This window comes from Juglans regia, chromosome 13 (assembly GCF_001411555.2).
Source record: "Juglans regia cultivar Chandler chromosome 13, Walnut 2.0, whole genome shotgun sequence".
NCBI lineage: Eukaryota > Viridiplantae > Streptophyta > Magnoliopsida > Fagales > Juglandaceae > Juglans > Juglans regia.
Window position 1 is genome coordinate 31,426,942 of NC_049913.1, and position 20,195 is coordinate 31,447,136.

The 20,195-nt window shown below is 34.8% G+C and overlaps 1 protein-coding gene across 1 annotated transcript; it reads left to right on the forward strand.

Annotated features, from left to right (window-relative positions):
- The first annotated feature begins 945 nt into the window (after positions 1-945).
- On the forward strand, positions 946-7,569 carry LOC108996968 (protein DOWNY MILDEW RESISTANCE 6). Its single transcript, XM_018973030.2, has 4 exons — positions 946-1,441; positions 1,531-1,778; positions 6,439-6,763; positions 6,973-7,569. Exons 1-4 carry the CDS (start codon positions 1,244-1,246, stop codon positions 7,216-7,218), a joined length of 1,017 nt encoding a protein of 338 aa, XP_018828575.2. The 5' UTR covers positions 946-1,243; the 3' UTR covers positions 7,219-7,569.
- The last annotated feature ends 12,626 nt before the right edge of the window (positions 7,570-20,195 follow it).

Genomic DNA, 20,195 nt, shown 5'->3' on the forward strand with positions numbered 1-20,195 from the left:
ATATTCGACTTAATTTAGTTTCATGGATTCTGTTACTTATAAATCGATCAGTAAACATATTATTTATTATTATATCTATTACATGCAGCTGCAAAATAAAAATATTCATAATTCTTTGAAAATATTTTAATCACAAATAGATTAAAATATATTTAAAATTAACGTAATTTGATGCGGTACGTCAAATTATAAATTAGTTACTTAACATATCATATAAAATCACGTCAACTCGTAAGTTTATTTTTATATAATTTCTTTGTGTCTATAACACATTTCTAATTCTTTATGTTAATTGATAGCTTGCCATCAATAATATGTTATATATATAACAGATTTACAAATTTTTTTTTTTTTTTTAAGCCTCGTTATCCTTAAGATCCGCAACAAAAAGGAAAGAAGACAAGTTGTTCCTACTTCCCTCTAATGACTTAGGTGTGTGTATATATATTATATATATATATATGTGCTCTAATTTTGATACATGATCTGGTAGTGCTAGTCGGATGCATTACTTGGTTTCCGTTAATATATACTTCCCTTTTGACCATCATGTTTTAGCCACAACCAAAATCCCAGGGCCATCCTGCCTCTGGAAAGGCCAGCCTCATGCTCAACTTCATAATTCCCACCACAATTTCACTCACTGATCTGCATCCACTTCTCTATCATGCATGTTTTCCTTTTTCCCAAGTTCAGTTCTTAAGTTGACCTAAAATATCTTAATACCCATAAACTGACCAAATACATCACGTTCCAGGCCCAATATTCCAGCATATATCAACCAGACAGTACTGAAATCAGCTAATTTTCTGCATCTGGCCTCAAATTCTTTCAACCCCACAAAAAGATTATAGTTCACAAAATTACCTAAATGATTTAATATGTGATATATATATATATATGTAGATCATAAAGTCGAAAAGTATATTTATATGTCCTTCTGCAAGCAAACTATATATGTAGACTGTACGAAATCTCTAGAACAAGCTTTGTAATAAAGATTGTAACCAATCAAACCAATTAGAACTAGAACCCAAGTTTACGGCACAAACCCATGCCGAAAAGCCCAAGATGCACTCGTGCCCTGGGTGTATAAATATATGCTCTTATCACCTTCCTGGAAACTACACAAAGTCTAAGCACACAGAGAGAGAGATCTACCACATCTGTGAGCAGCCTAGCTCTACCTAAATACTAACTTTGCTTGTCGTTTTTGGGTTTCCCCCCCCCCCCATATATATACATGGATACCAAGGTTTTATCCACCGGAGTTCGCTACACGAGCTTGCCGCAAAGCTACATCAGACCAGAATCCGAGCGGCCTCGGCTGTCTGAAATATCTGCTTGTGAAGATGTTCCCATCATCGACTTGGGTATTGCAGATAGAAGCAAAATTGTCAAGCAAATTAGAGATGCCTGCAAATCTTTTGGCTTTTTCCAGGTACTTTCCATACACATGAGATCAGAGTTCACTTAATTTTTTGAAAGAGAACTGTAGGATTATTTTGCCATTTTATTAAATATTTTTAGGTGATCAATCACGGCGTGTCACCGGAGGCAGTGCAGAAAATGTTAGAGGTGGCTATTGAGTTCTTTAGCCTGCCGGTGGAAGAGAAGTTGAAGCTCTATTCGGATGACCCTTCAAAAACAGTGAGACTTTCAACAAGTTTTAACGTGAAAAAAGAAAAGGTTCACAATTGGAGAGATTATCTTAGACTTCATTGTTATCCTCTAGACAAGTACGTACTTGAGTGGCCCTCCAATCCTCCTACCTTCAAGTAAGTCTTACTATCCTACTCTCCTTCTCTCACGGACACAAACACGCATAAAAAATTCACATTTGAAGAAAACTACACTTTTGCCACGTCCTTTTCCTCCGTAATAATAAAATCTCAACCTACATCCAATAGTTATTTTGGAGATAGTTTTATTTTCATGCCACATGGCGTATTTATTGAACATTAAATACTGCGTCAAATAAAATATTCTTTTAAGACGATCGATTGTACTAGGAATCTAAATAACAGAAAACTGTCTGATTAACTACGATCTTTAGTACTTTGCATGATTCTTTGGAATATTATTTTTGTCTTTACAATATTGATTTTAGCGAAATTAATGATTAATTTTAGAGTATTCCAACCATGCATCTTCTAAATAACAATGGAGATTCTAACTCATCTTTATTTCATAATAGGCGCTTTTAACAATGTCATTAATATGTGTTTTGACAGATAACTCCTTGAGTTGGTCATGCTTTAGCTATGTAGATAGCTATAATGTTCTCAAAATCATCTCAATATGATAGAATACCATTTCTATAGTAACTCCTTCATTTCTCTTACCATTATGCATGCCCTAAAAAACTTTAGGGTTTGGAGTTCTGATGTTCATCGCATGAGATATATTCTCTGTCCTTTCGACGTGTCAATTAAAACCACCAAGTCAAGTCCACTCTTGATATAACCTCATGGCCAGCCCATGTGCTTCGATCGTTCGATCGTGCGATTCCCGAACGTGGTTTCTGAAAAATCCAAGATACATCCAATTAGCATGTACTACTAAAAAAAATATAGAAAAGACACGCACACGCACATGCACTTTCTTCTTTCTTGATTTTCCTCCGAATAATGTTTTGTTTTTTGTTATTTGTTTTTTGAAAATACAGCACTAAAATGCTCATATAATGCCACCAATTGAGCTTTTATTTGTCCCGATGCCATATTTTTAAGATATGCGTGTCACAAATTATTCCATTCAGGACCCGTTTAAAATAATAAATGTCAATGCTTTATAAAATATTAAATACTTAATTTGAAAACAATCGAGAAGAGCCAAAAGAAATTTACTAAAATAATTCTAATATATCTTAATCAATAAAATATATATATACTTTTTATTCAAAGTTCATGCTTGCTTATGACAGTGAAAGAGACAGGAAATTGTATATATCTTTTGACACTAGAGCATTATGATTGGACCAAATATAATATCATCTTATTGGACCAAACTTTATTTTTATAATTTATACAAATTTTAAAAATAATATTATATACAATTGTCTAGTGCGTAAGTGTCATACAGTTATCTTGAAAAAGAGTCATGTGGTCCATTATTAAAAGAAAAAAAATTCAAGTGGGTCCCATATATATTTACATTTTTTAAAATAATTGTACGACGCTTACGCATTTACTACTACAATTATCATTTTTAAAATTTTTTAATATACAAATGTCGTGCATTTTTTTTAAAAAAATAAATTTTATCATAAAAAATATTAAAAAATAACTCTTTTTTAATAGGATTCACATTTTTATAAAAGATTTGCAAGAATCTTGTACATTTAAAATTTAAACAAATCCTTATTTTTTTTAATAAAAAATAAGTTTAATTTAACTTAATTTAATTTAAAGGAAAATACTAGTGTTTCTGAGGGAGCTCCTACGGGACTTTTACTGAAATTTATTTATTTATTTTTATTTTTTAAGAAAATATTTTTTTAATAATATTGTGAATTTTTTATTTTTTAATAATATTAAAAAATATTAAAAAAAATGTATGAAAATATAAAATACAATAGCGGAGGTCCCGCGTGGCTGTAGATGCACCATATTAAAGTAGCTTTTTCAATTACTGCTACACAAATTTCAAACAACCATCGGGGTTGGCGGGTCAACCCAGCTAAATGTGTGATTTTGTCATACTAGTTTTCAGAGTGGGACCCATGAATTAGAGTCATTTCATAAAGTTATAAACATTAATTTGCCGGTGGGATACGCGTATTGGAATTAAATATGGAGGTGAGACTTTTTAGACAGATCGGACGGTAAGGACACCACCCTAGTAGTAGACCAGGCTGACATCAGTACTATCGAGAATCGACCACGTAGTCAACACGTTACTCGTTAATAGTGGCTGACATCACGGAAACAAACCGTGTTGTCGTCAGCCCTATTCGAATCTCACGATCAAAATCTTGTTTATCTCTTGAACTCTGATTTTTGTCCAACCAACCATTGAAAACCAATTTGCATAGTTTACTTAGAAACAGAATTAAAATATTTCTTATTCTTGCATATTGACGAGCATGATTCAGATCCTACTAGATTGATTGATTATGCTCATATACTAACATTATAATTAATAGACTATGCAATTATTTTTGTCCTGTTCTAAGGTATTAATTTTTTTAAAGTGATAGTTGTAATCGTCAGTATATAAATATCGAATAATTATTTTAAAAAAAATATAAATAAATATAAAATTTATATAAAAAAATAATAATTTTTAATAATAAATTATATATTTTTTAAAATGATTGGACAGTATTTATATATTCTTCAATTATATGTACAATTTTTTTTTTTGTTTTTTTTTATTGTAAGTGGAGAGAAAAACGACAATAAGAGTTAAAAGTTCACTAATATGGCAGTCTTTTTTAGAATCACTACACATTACTCTGTTCGTATCTGACAAAACCTTGGAATTAGTGGAGACAAAACCTTGGATATCCTAGTGATAAAAAGAATACGTTTTCTTTTTTCACTATGGTGATATTTTTAGGTCTTGTTTGTTTTCCAAAAATATTTCATCTCATCTCATCTCATCTCACCTCATCATTATAATTTTTTTAAATTCTCACACAAAATAAAATAAACAATTCAACTTTTTCAAATCCTAAAACAACAATAATATTAAAAAATATATTTTAATAATATTTTATTCAACTTTTTGACTTTAATCTCAACTCATCTCTGAAAACAAACGGGCCCTTAAAGTAAAGTCCTTTTTTTTTTTTTTTTAGTTGAAAAGGTAAATAAAATAGAAAATGAAGTTTTCTGAAACTTAAGTTCAAGGAATGAGTTCTTTTTTTTTTTTTTCAACAAAAAAAAAAACCCCCCCTATTTCGGGGAAACAATATAGAGGCAAATAGTGTTTGTGAATTAAAGTTTAACCGATGATCTTTGTAAAATATTAAGAAATCTATTTTGGAAAAAATAGGGTGGCACATGCCTTTTTTAGGGGAATACTGCTAAATATAGTTCTTGGATATGCAACTTTTGTGTATTTTTTTTAAAAAAAATTGATAAATTTGTGATCCACGCAAAAAAAAAAAACTCACTTTTTAATAGTGTGTTTTACTATTTTTCAAAACAAGTACGTGATACTTGTACACTTTATGACTGTATTTATAATATTATTTTTTTAAGACATTTTTTTATCAATATGTTTTAAAAGATATTGATAAAAAAAATATTGATAAAAAAAATGTCTTAAAAGATTTTTTTTTAAAAAAATGTATACTAAATCAACACTTGCTTTTTTTTTTCTTTTCTTGGAGAAGAGAACAGTCAGGTTCCTTTCATAGACAAAGATATCAAGAGAATATGCTAAGAAATCAATGGAAAAAAAGGCACGAAGATGACTCTGTCTCATTGTCTGGAGTAAAATGAAAAATAATTGCATTTAACGTCATTTGTTACGTACGAAGCAGTGATTAAGATCTCTCTGTTTTCGTGGGTCAAGCTTTGAAAACATATCTTGTTTATAAAACTTGGTTATTATGATCATGCATCATCATCCTTGTCTTTGTCATCATCTGTTTTATTGTGAATTTTATTTTTTAGTGCTTATAATATTATATATTATTACCATTGTTTAATTGGACTACTTGTACTTCTTGTAATTATACGTCTCGTAAGCTTCTTTGTCGATTAACAATTATTTGTAATTGAGGGATTTGTGGGTCTCGATTTATAATTCCATTCTATTTCTTAATTATTAAGTTCGATCATGGATGATGTCTCCTTACGGCCACCCTATGCGAATAAAAAAGTCAAGAAAAATATATAAATAGTAATTGGAAAAACAAATATCAGGTCTTTGTGCTTGTAAGTTTCATAGATTCTCAGATCAAGCTACAATCTTCTTACCCAAATATACAATTTAGAGATATATAGACTCGTTGTATTTAATATTGGGGTTTACAGTAATCACGGGCAATTCATAAACCACGTATGTCTCTTTTCGAATTGTAGAAAATGTTTTAATAAAAGATTATAGAGGATGTTGATCTTAGATTCTCTTCCAAGATACTGCTTGCTTACAACATATTTTATTTTGCATTCAACTCAATTGGATCTGGGTTTGTAGCTCCCGGCCATTTCAATGTCTTCTTTCATATCAAGTTCAAACATACCTAATGTTCCCTGCTTTTGCTGTGTGAGATAGAGCTGTGTAGAACCAGCAATCAATTAGAGCATTACCAAGTTTGTGCATATCTGAACGAGACCAGATCGACATATTGCAGTGTTTACTGGCATTAATTCCAAGTTGATTGAATGTTTAAATGCTTATGTTTTCTCAGTAATGTACTCAAACAATCGGATTGGCACCCATAATTGATGAAGCTAATGTAACATTGTCTTGCATTGATAGGGAAATTGTGAGCAATTATTGCATGGAAGTAAGGGAACTCGGGTACAGAATACAAGAACTCATAGCAGAAAGCTTAGGCGTGGAAAAGGATTCTATAAAGAATATATTGGGAGAGCAAGGACAGCATATGGCTGTGAACTATTATCCACCTTGTCCCGAGCCAGAACTCACCTATGGATTGCCTGGACATACTGATCCCAATGCCCTCACAATCCTACTTCAAGACCTCCACGTAGCAGGCCTTCAAGTTCTCATAGATGGCAAGTGGCTTGCTGTTAATCCTCACCCAAATGCTTTTGTCATTAATCTCGGCGATCAATTGCAGGTAACGGCGATACATTACATTATGTGAAATCACCACATGTCCCAAAAACTTAAACCAATGGGAATACATAAATTTAATTACTTTCACTGAGCTTCCAACTTAGATATTATTATACAAGACAATTTTTAAAACTAATAATGTAATGTCGGTAAGAGATTTTGTCTGGTTTCCTAAGGATTTGAATTTGACATGAGAACGAGTGATTGCAGGCATTAAGTAATGGCATTTATAAGAGTGTTTGGCACAGAGCAGTAGTGAATGCTGAGAAGCCAAGGCTATCGGTAGCTTCGTTCCTCTGCCCATGTGACGACGCTTTAATCAGCGCCCCAACAGCACTCACAGAAGATGGATCTGCAGCAGTGTACAGGGGTTTCACATATGCAGAGTATTACAAGAAGTTTTGGAGTCGGGACTTGGAAAAAGAACACTGTCTCGAACTTTTCAAGAATCAGTAGTAGCCTTAATTAATAATTGCCCACTTCTCGATCGTCAATTGTTTCTTTTTCTTTTTCTTTTGTCTACTTCTAGTTTGGATTTTTCTTTTTACAGACGGAGCTCGTCCGCTTTGCTACACACTGACCATCAATTTATTTAAGAAAACTCCCCCATTGCTTTTTGGGGAATGATGGCAGCGGTGTACTTCTCTCCTCTGTTTAATATGTAACAAGTTGTATTGAACCATAAACTAGGTAGAATTATCTGATCTGTTAGCCATAAATTTAAATACTTTGGCTGGTTGTTATGGTTTTTGGACGAAGCTGTAGTGCAAGGTTATATTTTGTGTAGTGTAAGGTTATATTTTGCCACTTTCTTTGTGGAATACAAAGCATCAGAGAGGAGCGACGTTGAGAGCGGGTATAAAGCGGGGTTAATCACTACTTGTTCGAACTCAAGATCTCTGTCCATAACTCAACATCTCCATAGCTTCACCACCATGAGAGGGGAGACTCCCTTTCAAGATAATATTCAAAACCTTTGAAAGATAATTTCCATTACAATCCCAAGTCAGCAATGCTGGCCACTTTTAAGGGTCACTTGAAGTACCCTCTTTTATGCAATCTCCTCGACTCTAATTAATTTCTGGGTTTACAGCTTTCTGCAAAGTTTTCAAATGAATCTTCTTTACATTCTTCCTTAATTTCTGCATTTTTCATGCCAATGCACACTCCATTTCTTATATAGCTTCATCGAAGAGCTTGCCTGATTAAGTGCTAAAACTTTTAAAACAAATCCTTGCTCTATGGAAAACCCACGGAGCCAAAGACCGTTAACTACAGACTGCTATAATAATTCTTGTTCATTGTTCACGCTTTGATAAGCTGCCAACAGGATGAAGCACGGCGCCCACGGTAAGTTTCCAAGATTTCATTCAATCTAATTTTAAGAAATCAATCTACTTTATTACTTTTCCATTGTTTCTTTATATATATATTATATTGTTTTTTATGGAAGATGATTATTCCCTGATATTCGCTACTCTCATTCTTTACAGAGGAATACCTTATACATGTAAAGAACTTTTGGGGTTATGGATAATCGCAATTATGGATAATCGCAAAACCAAAGTTTTGTAAAATAGCCTTTTCCTAGACATAAAACTAAGAAGAAGTAAACTTTACAATGGCCATGCAGATAACAGAGTATTACAATCAAATCTAAATGTCTACTGCCTAAGGTATACCGGTTTTATCCAAAATTAAGATGAATGTCATCCAAAATATTAAGAAACTCAGTAGCTAATGAAAAAATAGCATTATATCCTGCAGCCCATAGTTTAGCCATCAGCCAAGCACTTACTTTCTCTATAAAAGTGATGAAGCTCAAAAAGGAAGCGTGCATAGAAAGTTTTGAAGAAGGGTCTGGTTCAATGAATATACCAGAGCCGAGAAGATGATTTTTATATATAAAAGTGCGCACGGAATTAGTCAGCTAAGTAATGGCCTAATACTTACAAAAGGAAAAAGTTCCTTTTAAGAATACTTACAAAAGGAAAAAGTGCCTTTAAACAACTAAAAAGGGAAAGCAATAAAATGTAGTCAAAGATTTGCTCTTCGGAATTCACTGCGTGCCGTGATGCTTGATTTACGGGAGTTGCTTGCTTGACTTTCCAGATCTGATATTGCTTGATTTATGGGATCTGGTTTATTGAGACTTGCTTGACTTATGTTAACATCCCCCCACAAGCGAATGGGGGGGCGCTCGCAAACCATGAGCTTGTCTCGCAAAAAACAGAAATGAGAGGAGAGTCCTTTGGTAAAGAGGTCTGCCAACTGGTCAACATGGAAATAAAACGAAGAGTAACATCCTTGCTGTGGACTTTCTCCCGAATGAAATGAACATCAACTTCAACATGCTTCCTACGGGCATGGAAAACCGAATTAGAGGCTAAAGAAATAGTTGTTAGTATTTTTAATAATTTCTTTTCTTTCCAGTCACTCTAGTAGCCGTTGGTTAACGGGCTTAACTTTATTATGGCCTTAGTTTTACTTTATTGATTTTACTTTATTATGACTTTATTATAATTGGACGTTGGCCTTTAATTCTTTTTTCCCGTTGTATCCATTTTCGTCCAGAGTTATTCTTTGTCCCCTTTATATATATATATATATATATATATATATATATATATTATATATACTTTTAAAAAAAGTGAGATAAGAAAAAATAGGTTTAGAGAGTATATATTTTTTTAGAGTATTTTCACATAAAAGAAATGTATTCTTTTGGTGCAGCTTTGAGCTCAACTACTTGTGCAGAGTTGGTTCGGACTATACGACGATCATTTGGGCTGTTGTATCCTAGATGAGTCAATTGAAGAAGAGTTCTGTTGCACCGGTTAATTTGATACTTTGTACACCGCAGAGGACTTGAATCTCTTTAAAAAGAGCGATATTTCCGTGCCTCAGTCCAAACTGGTTTCGTTTGAATGTTAATTTCATTGTAATTTTCATTACATTATTGTATATTTTACTAACAATTTTAAGGAGAGTTCAGATGGAGCCTATAATTGAAAAATAAACGGAAAGCGATGGACTTCTCAATAAGTCATTTCAATTTGTTGAAGGGTGGTGGACAGATTTTGGTGCCAATAGGCATATCTTCTATGATAAACGTATGTTTAAAAATTATACTCATTTTAAAGTAGAGAAAGATATTACACTTGGTGATTCTAGTAAAACTAAGGTTGTTGGGAGTGGTGAGGTTGAACTGAAATTTACCCCTGGGTGTATATTGACGCTTAAAGATGTGCTTTATATGCCGTATATGAGGAAGAATTTGATGTCAAGTTTTTTACTCAACAAAGTGGGTTTCAAACAAACTATTGAATCCGATAATTTTGTTATAACGAAAAATGGAGTTTTTGTGGGCAATGGCTATGCATGTGATGATATGTTTAAATTGAATGTTGAGCATAAAGCATCAAATGTTTCTATTTACATGCTTTAATTTTTGGCATGCACGTTTATGTCATATCAATAGTAGATATGTTGCTATCATGAGTAGTTTAAGATTAATTTCCAATATGACAAAGGATTTTAAAAAATATGAAGTTTGTAGTCAAGCAAAAATTACAAAACGGTCTCATAGAAGTGTTGAAAAAAATATCAAATTGTTATATTTATTTCACACCAATCTTTGTGAATTTGAAGGAATTTTAACTCGTGGAGGAAATAGATATTTTATCACATTTATTGATGATTTTTCAAAAAATACGTTTGTTTATTTATTAAAAAAATAAAAGTGATGCTTTTGAAAAATTCAAAGAATTCATCCATGAAGTTGAAAATCAATTTGGTAGAAAGATTAAAAGATTTAGAAGTGATAGAGGCCGAGAGTATGATTCAAATGAGTTTAATACTTTTGTTCAGTCTTTGAGAATTATTCATGAAACTACTGCACCATACTCACCTACATCTAACGGTGTCGCTGAGAGAAAAAATAGAACATTGATTGAGTTGACGAATGCTATACTTATTGATTCAGGCACTGCTTTAAGTTTTTGGGGTGAAACAGTTTTAACTGTTTGTCATGTTTTAAATATGGTGCTTTACAAAAATTCAAAAACTACACATTTTGAATTATGGACAGGGTATAAGCCAAATTTGGGATATTTTAAAATTTGGGGTTGTCTGGTTTTTGTAAGGCTAACTGATCCTAAAAGGCCCAAATTGGGTGATAGAACTACCACTTGTATCTTTCTTGGATATGCAAAAAATAGCACAGCGTATAGATTTTTTCATATTGGAAATAAAGTTATTTTTGAATCAGGCGATGCAATTTTTCATGAAGAAAAAATTCCTTTTAAATAAAAAAAATAGTGGGGGTCAAGAATTTAGAAAATTTATTTTTTTCTGAAACTAATTCTTCTACTCTTTAGAAAGTGAAGAATTTTTTAATTAAGGAGTAAGAGAGCTAAAATTGAAAAAAATTTTGGTCCCGACTATTATATTTACAATATTGAGAAAAATCTAAAGAATTTACAAGAAGCCTTAGCATCACCTAGTTTTGTATTTTGGAAAGAAGTTGTGGATGATGAGATGGATTCACTAATTTATAATAAAACTTGGAAATTAGTTGAATTACCAACGGGTTGCAAATCCATAGGGTGTAAATGGGTCATTAGAAAAAAATTTAGGCCAGATGGAAAAGTTGAAAAATTCAAGGCAAGGCTAGTTGCAAAAAGTTTTAAACAAAAAGCCGACCTTGATTTTTTCAACACTTTTTCTCCAATTACAAGAATAACATCTATTAGATTATTGATTGCCATTGCAGCAATTTTTAATTTAAGGATTCATCAAATGGATGTTAAAACAATTTTTTTAAATGAGGACCTAGATGAAGAAATTTATATGGACCACCCCGAAGGCTTTGTAAAGCCTGGCCAAAAAAGCAAAATGTATAAGTTGACAAAATCTCTATATGGCTTAAAGCATGCCCCTAAACAATGGCATGAGAAATCTGACTCTTGCATGATTGAAAATGGCTATAAGTCAAATGAAAGCGATAAATGTATTTATCATAAATCTTGAAAAAATTCACATGTTATTATTAGCTTATATATTGATGATTTATTGATATTTGGTTCTAATTTGCATGTCATAGATGAAACAAAAAGCATACTTAGTAACCATTTTGATATGAAAGATCTTGGTGAGGCTAATTTTATTTTGGGTATGAAAATCATCAAAACAAGTGATGGTATTTTCCTTGATCAATCGCATTACGTAGAAAAATTATTGAAAAAATATAATTATGTTGGATGCAAGCATGTTGTTACTCCTTTTGATTCTAGTGTTCATTTATTTTCTATTGAAAATGATGATTATGTGATTAATCAAGAGAAATATGCTAGCATGATTGGGAGTTTACATTATGCGACTGATTGTACTAGACCTGACATTGGTTATGCAGTAGGAGTACTTAGTAGATTTACTACCAAGCCTGGAAGAGACCATTGGTATGCAATGGATCGGATAATGAAATATTTATCCGGTACAAAATATTATAGCTTGTTTTATAAAAGGTATTCTGCTGTACTTGAAAGTTTTAGTGATGCTGATTGGAATACCTTGTCAGGTGATTCTCTTTCAACAACTGGTTATATTTTCACCTTGGGTGGTGGGGATGTATGTTGGAAGTCTAAAAAACAAACGATTATTGCTAACTCAACCATGGAAAGTGAGCTTATAGCTTTAGCTTCAGCAAGTGAAGAAGCAAATTGGTTGAGAGATTTATTACATGAGATTCCCTTATAGGAAAAACCAATTCCACCAATTTTAATTCATTGTGATTGTACTGCTACTATTGGTAGGGTACAAAACCGTTACTATAATGGTAAATCTAGATCCATAAGAAAAAACTACAGTACTGTGAGATCTTATTTGACTGATGATGTTATTAACGTGGATTATGTTAAATCTTGTGATAATCTTGCAGATCTACTTACAAAGGCCTTGACAAGAGAAAGGGTCTGGAATACATTGAGGGGAATGTGATTAAAACCCATAAATTCATGAGCCATATATGAGGATACACAACTTGGGGACTAGAGATCCTGAGAACCGGGTTCAATGGAAAAAACGAATCATGTAATGGTCGTAAGGAATGCACTATTTATTTTATTTCTCATTCCTATGATGTGGGGTAATGTTGTAGAGGATGAGTTTTTGTTGAAACTCTTAATGAAATTTTGTATCTCTTATGAGTAGGGTGTAAGAATTACATGAGCATCCTTGACATATTTCACCTATGTGAATGTGAGAGTGAGGCCGCTCTCTATGAGATTTGGATTTATTCTCAAATACACTCATGAAACTGGGATTAGCACAAGGTCGTAATGTGCTGGCTAATAAAACTCATGTCAACACCTGGGTTATTGTGTGTGAGTAATACTTCTTTATTTCCCTTAAGCAGTCAGTAGTAAAGGTTTTTATTTTATTAAGTGAGGGTTCAATGCAGAGCATACCTTCATGATGCATAATAATCATTTTTTGTCTAGAAGTATCTCTTATTTATATTTTATTATTATTAAAAATAGGGGGAAAATGTTAATATTTTTAATAATTTATTTTCTTTCCATTGGCTTTAGTAGCTGTTGGTTAATGGGCTTATCTTTATTTTAGCCTTAGTTTTACTTTATTGGTTTTACTTTATTATGGCTTTATTACATTTGGACGTTGGCCTTTAATTATTTTTCCCGTTATATCCATTTTCGTCCAGAGTTAATTCTTTGTCCCATTTATATCCATATTTTTGAGAGAAAGTGAGATAAGAAAAATAAGTTTAGAGAGTATATATTTTTTAGAGTATTTCCAGATAAAAGAAATGTGTTCTTTTGGTGGAGATTTGAGCTAAACCACTTGTGCAGAGTTGGTTCGGGCTATACGACGATCTGTTGGGCTGTTGTATCCTAGAGGAGTTGATGGGAACCAAGATGGGCCTAGTCTTAAAGATCATTTGCAACTTCCAGATGGGCCAAGAAGATTAAGGAGATAATGCAAGGATTGATGCAATCCACTTGGGACAAGTTTAGCAAGAGCCCACCATTCAAGCTGGGGCTTGAAGGATAAATATCCAGTTTTAATTCATTTGATCAGCTACGAAAGAGGGCAACGACAAGACTGGTTCATATCAGGAGTCAAGTCAAGAAGAGTTCTGCTGCACCGGTTAATTTGAGACTTTGTACACCGCATAGGGTTTGAATCTTCTTAAAGAGAGCGATATTTCCGTGCCTCAGTCCAAACTGGTTTCATTTGAATGTTAATTTTACTGTAATTTTTATTACATTATTTTATATTTTACTAACAATTACCACAATGAATAATAGGAGGAAAAACTAGGAAATGGACAGGTCCTTGAGAACCATTCGAATCCAATAAACTTTAGCGACAATCATGGCAAAAGCACAGTATTTAGCCTCCGTACTTATTGGGAAACAATGGATTGCTTCTTGGTACACCAGGAGACCAAGCAATGACCCATAAAAACACCATAACCCTTAGTAGATCGGCGAACATTTGGATTACCGGCCCAATCCGAATCACTAAAGGCCTATAAGGGGAGAGAATATAATCCATGATCAATAGTGCCTTTTAAATAGCGTAAGACACGATTGGCGGAGGACCAATGTACAGTGGCTGGAGTCTGGAGATGCTGGCACAATTGATTGACCAAGTAGGAAATCTCAGGTCGAGTGAGAGTGCAGTATTGAAGAGCCCCTACAATTTGTCGATATTTGGTGATATCAAGGAGAGGTTCCCCAGAATGAAAGGAAAGTTTGCTGCCTGCAACACAAGGGGCAGTATAGAGCTTGGCTCCGATCATTTTAGCACGATGCAACACATCAAGAATGTACTTTCGTTGACGAAGATGAAGACCATGAGCATCGCGAACTACTTGAATGCCAAGGAAAAAGGCAAGGGGACCAAGATCCTCCTTCAAGGCAAACTCTGTTTGGAGCTTAGAAATTGAAGAAGAAACAAACGCATCACTTGAACCTGTGATTAGTATATCATCAACATATATTAAAATGTAAATGATAATACCACCTTGGTGAAAAGTGAAAAGTGAAAAGTGAGTAATCCACCTGAAAACCAATAAACCCAAGATCAACAAGAGATTGAGAAAGCAGTTTAAACCATGCTCTTGGGGTCTGTTTAAGGCCATAGAGAGCCTTGTTGAACTTGCACACATAATCAAGAAACTGGAGATCAACATAGCCATGTGGTTGTTCAATATACACCTCCTCATCAATGGTCCCATGCAAGAATGCATTGGAAACATCCAATTGATGAATTTTCCAACCAAAGTGAACAGCGATAGCCAAGACTAGCCAGACAATGGAAGGTTTGATAATAGGGCTAAAAGTCTCTGAGAAATCAATACCAGGAACTTGTTCAAAACCCTTGGCTACCAATCGAGCCTTGCGACGATACCAATCGAGCCTTGCAATGATCAAGAGACCCATCCTCATTTTGTTTAGTTTTGTACACCCATTTAGTATCAATAATATTCTGGTAAGTGAGATGTGGACAAAGGGTCCAAGTATTATTTCTCACCAATGCAACATAGTCTTGGTTCAAGGCATTTCTCCACTGATTAGAAATTACGGCTTGAGAAAAGGTTTTGGGCTTAGGTAAGAAGTGGTTGTATTAAGAATAAGAAGCAGATGTTCTGTTGAGTAAAAAGAAGTGTAATCAGGGAAAGATTTGGGGCGTAGAGAACCGGTTTGGGAACGAGTGGTCATGCGTGTAGGGGGAGGAAAGTCAGGTATGAAAAGTGTGGAAAGATAGAAAATCTCAAGATTGAGGGAGGATTTTGACTGAGGGGAGATTGTATCCGAAGAGGGAAGGATGGGAGAGGATGTTTCGGTGAGAGGAGAGATTATAGAGAATTGGTAAATTAATGGAGATTGGGAGGAATTATTATCCGAAAGAGTAGATAGAGAATGATTTTCGGTGGAGTGATTTTGGTGGAGAGATTTATGGGTGAGTGATTGTCGGTGAGATGTTGGCTAAAAGAGGAAGGTGCAGTTGAGATATGGAGGGAGGAATTACCGTAATTGAAGATGGAGTTGTGCCAGCCAAATTTGAGGATGGTATAAGTAGAGTTTGACGTGTGGGAAAATAAAGAAGGTCATGTTGATCACGTTGGGATGAACTGGAGAGTTGAGAGAAATCCACCTTTCTCTGTGCAGGAAATAAATGTTCACCAAATACCACATGTCGTGAAAAATAAACCTTTTTTTATATTGGATCAATCAAGACAACGATATCCCTTATGGTTAGAAAAATAACCTAAAAAGATACATTGTTTGCTTCTAAAGGCAAGTTTATTGGCGGCATAGGGTCTTAACAAAGGGTAGCATGCACACCTAAACGTCTTAAGTTGGGAATAATCAGGCGGTTTTTTAAACAATTACTGTCCAATCTCCATGATATGCTGGTGTTTACGCTTAGCAATCCCATTTTGTTGTGGTGTATATGGACAAATCAACCGATGGTGAATCCCATTTGAATTTAGAAAAGAGATAAATTGACTGGATGTGAATTCACCACCATTGTTAGATTGAAATTGTTTAATCTTGCATGAGAACAAATTTTCAACTAAAAGCTTGAATTTAACAAAGCAAGAATAACCATATGATTTTTGAGAAATAGGATACAACCATGTAAATCGAGAGTTGTCGTTAATAAAAATTACATAATAGAGACAACCGCCTTGAGATTTAACAGGTGATACCCATACATTAGAATTGATAATTTTAAAGGAACTAGAGACACCCTATTAGAATCATTGAAAGGAAGTTCTTGTGCTTTTCCCAACTAGCAAGTAGAACAAAGATATCCTTGAGAGGCCAGCCCTTGAAGAGGAATCTTGAAGGAATCTATGACACAATGAGTAATTCGAGTTGAAGGATATCCTAGTCTCGCATGCCAGACGTCTATGGAAGTTTTAACGCCAAAAAGAGCTACTTGTGCACAACATCTTTTTAAGGTATTTTGATTGAGATGCACAGGATAGAGGCCATCTCTACTCAGACCCTCCAGCAAGGTGGTTCCTGTTTTGTTGTCCTTGACAAAGAAATAGGAATCTGTTAGAATAAAAAGCAATCATTATCAACACAAAGTTGTTTTATGGAAAGAAGGTTGGTCATGGCATCGGGTGAATGTAAAACACGATTAAAGATTAAATTTGTTTGTGGAGTGTTTAGAGAAAAAGAACTTGTGTTTTGGATTATAAGGCCATTATCATTACCCACAGCTACCGTTCCAGTGCCACCATAAGTCTCCTAAAGGGTGAGATTTGCTAAGTCATTCATGATATGTTGATTGGCTCCACTGTAGGCAAACCATGTGTTGTTTTCATGGTGTGCATTATTATGTGCCACCATAGCAGCAAGTTGAGAGGGAGGATGTCTCCTTTGATAGCTGTAATCCATCCTATGATAGCAGTCCAAGGCATTATGGTTAAATCTTCTGCAGATCTGACAAGGTACACATGCAGGAGAGTAGTTGTGTTGAGGAGAATGTTCACTGGAAGTGTCATTAAGGTTCGGCTGCTGGATTAAGGGCCCAAAGTTTTTAGGCTTTGGCTGCAAGGTCCTTGGTGGAAATTGATTCCAGTCAGGAGGGAAGTTGTTGTTGTTTTTAGGCTTCCTTGGACCATTCTTAAATTGATTTTTAGAGGCTGCCACCATAGCAAAATTTTGTAGCTTCATAGTTCTATGATGTCGAGTTTGATTCTTAAAAATAATCTCATAAGACAAGAGCTCTGATTGAAAGTCATCTAGATTCATCATGTTATTTCATAGAGCAAAAGAGTAGGAGATAGTAAATGGATTAAAGGAAGGATTGAGACCTCCTATAATGTAGTTGATTAAATCCTCTTCACCAAAAGGCTTTCCAACAACAACTAGTTGATCGGCACTCATCTTGGCAGTGTTCAAGAATTGGTGCAACTTTGTTCTACTTGATGCAAGTTTTATAAAATACGCTTCAAATGGTTAATTCGAGAACGAGCATGAGATGCGTATTTGTTTGCCAAGGTGTTCTATACTTGCTTTGCCGAGTTTAAACCATACACAGATGGTAAGACTTGATTAGCAAGTGGAGTTGATTAATCCAAGAACGAATTGGTTCTTCTTAAGCCAGAGCAGGAAGGCATGATTGATTTCAGTTGATGGTTCGCCTTGACTGTCAAGCACAAATTTCCACGGCCACAGTTCAGATCCATCCATGAAACCCAAGAGATCATAACTTCTCAATGCTAGTAAAAACTAAGAGGTCCAGTTTAAATAATTTCCACCATCCATTTTCACCGAAATGAGTTGAGCTACATTTGGTGGTTTGAAAACAATTGGAGTGGTAGTGTTTGAAGAGGCCATTTTTGCAGGATCAAGCGTGAGCAATATTTGCTCTGACACCAAAAAATATTGTAAGAAGGGTCTGGTTCAATGAATATACCAAAGCCGAGAAGATGATTTTTATTATAGAAGTGCACACGGAATTAGTCAGCCAAGTAATGGCCTAATACTTACAACAGGAAAAAGTGCCTTTAAACAACTAAAAAAGGAAAGAAATAAAATGCAGGCAAAGAATTGCTCTTCAGAACTCATTGTGTGCCGCGATGCTTGATTTACGGGAGTTGCTTGCTTGACTTTCCAGATCTGATATTGCTTGATTTACTAGATCTGGTTTATTGGGACTTGCTTGACTTATGTTAACATGCATAAAGAGAGATTTTGTGTCATTCTAGATCTCAAAAATTATGTTGGGGATGGTGTTTCTTATTGAACCAGTTAACATTGGTTAGAGAATCAGATTCAGTAATCAATATGATAATGCCATATTTAGGAGGCAGAAAGTTCAACATATGAGTTTGTTCCCCCCTTCAAAAATAGGAAAACCTATGAACAAAACAACCATCAAGTAGAGGTTTTCTACTGTCGGCCGTGCAGTTGTCTTCCTTGCATAGATTTTGGTCTCTTCTGGTCAAGATCTACGGAGGAAAACCTAGAGGATTTGTATACACAACTCTTGTTGACGATTGTGGTGGAGCCGAAAAAGTTAGAAGATGCTATCATAAGTGGGGGTAAGTGTTTGATACTAAAGGTGTTAACAGATAAGTATTTCAACAAGGAAGTCTTCAAATCCACGATGAGGAAAGTCTGGAGGCCTGAGAAGCGAGTTAGTTTCGAGATTTGAGTTCTTCTTTGTTTCTTGTTGATTTTGATGATCGCATAGACAAAGAACGCGTGGTTAGAGAGGGCCCTTGGTCGTTTGACAAGCAAATTGTATTGGTAAATGGGGTAGATGGCTGTCAACAGGTACAACAAATTCAAATAACAGAGGCTTTGTTTTGGATTCAACTTCATGATCTCCCTCTTATGGCTATGAATGAATATATAGGGTGTTTGGTAAGGAATAAAATAGGTAAAGTAGAGGAGGTAGACCTGGATGAGGGTGAAATGGCATGGGGGAGTACATGCGCATCCGAGTTGCTGTTAATGTTCTAGAGCCTCTGTTAAGAGGTATAAAAATCTCCATTGGTGTAGGCAAGTCTTGTTGGGTCAGATTTTCCTATGAAAAAATTCCTAATTTTTGTTATGGGTGTGGTCGTTTGGGCCATGCAGACAAAGAGTGTAGTGAATTGAAACAAACGTCCATGCAAGCTGATGGTATAGTGTTTCCATATGGTGCATGGCTGAGAGCTCGAGGTTTGGTGAACGTAGAAATGGCTTAAAGAAGAGGGAAGCTGCCCAAGACAAACCAAAAGTTCTTCCGGCGGGGTTACGACTGGAGCGGCCGAGAGAGGAGGGGAATATGGTGTGAATTACGGCCTGGATTATTATGAGGGGTTTCAAATTGCAAGGGAAAATGAGATAATGGTCTCCGCAAAAAAAGATAAACAATTGGTGAAATTAGTGGAGAAAAGCTCTGAGAAGATTGATGTTATGAGTAAAGAAGGGACCTCTAAATCGAACGATGAGATAAACTGTAATTGGAATGGAAGAGAAGAATTGTTAATCAATGAGGGTGGGCAGGACTTAGATGGGCCTATTATAACAGATCTCTCCAAAGGGGGGTTTATAGCTATGCAATCAAGTGATGGGCTTCCGGGGGCCCAAATGCCCACTATGAAGGGCTTTGGTATTAAGCAGAAACCAGATAGTCTCAATAGTAGGAAGTGGAAACAAGTGTCTTTTTCTCCACGAAACGGCAGACCAAAGTAAAGTGACAAAACGATCGGTATCTGGTTCAAGAAAAAGGAAAGGGGGTGCTAGCGTAGAAGAAGGGATTGATGAGCTCAAGGGCGGTTTGGCCAAGTATCGTATCATCACCTTGTTTGCTGTGGAAAAAGATGAGGTCTTTACAGTAGATAGATTGGTGGTGGCAGGGGTCCAGCATTGCTGGGAACAATGAAGATTATG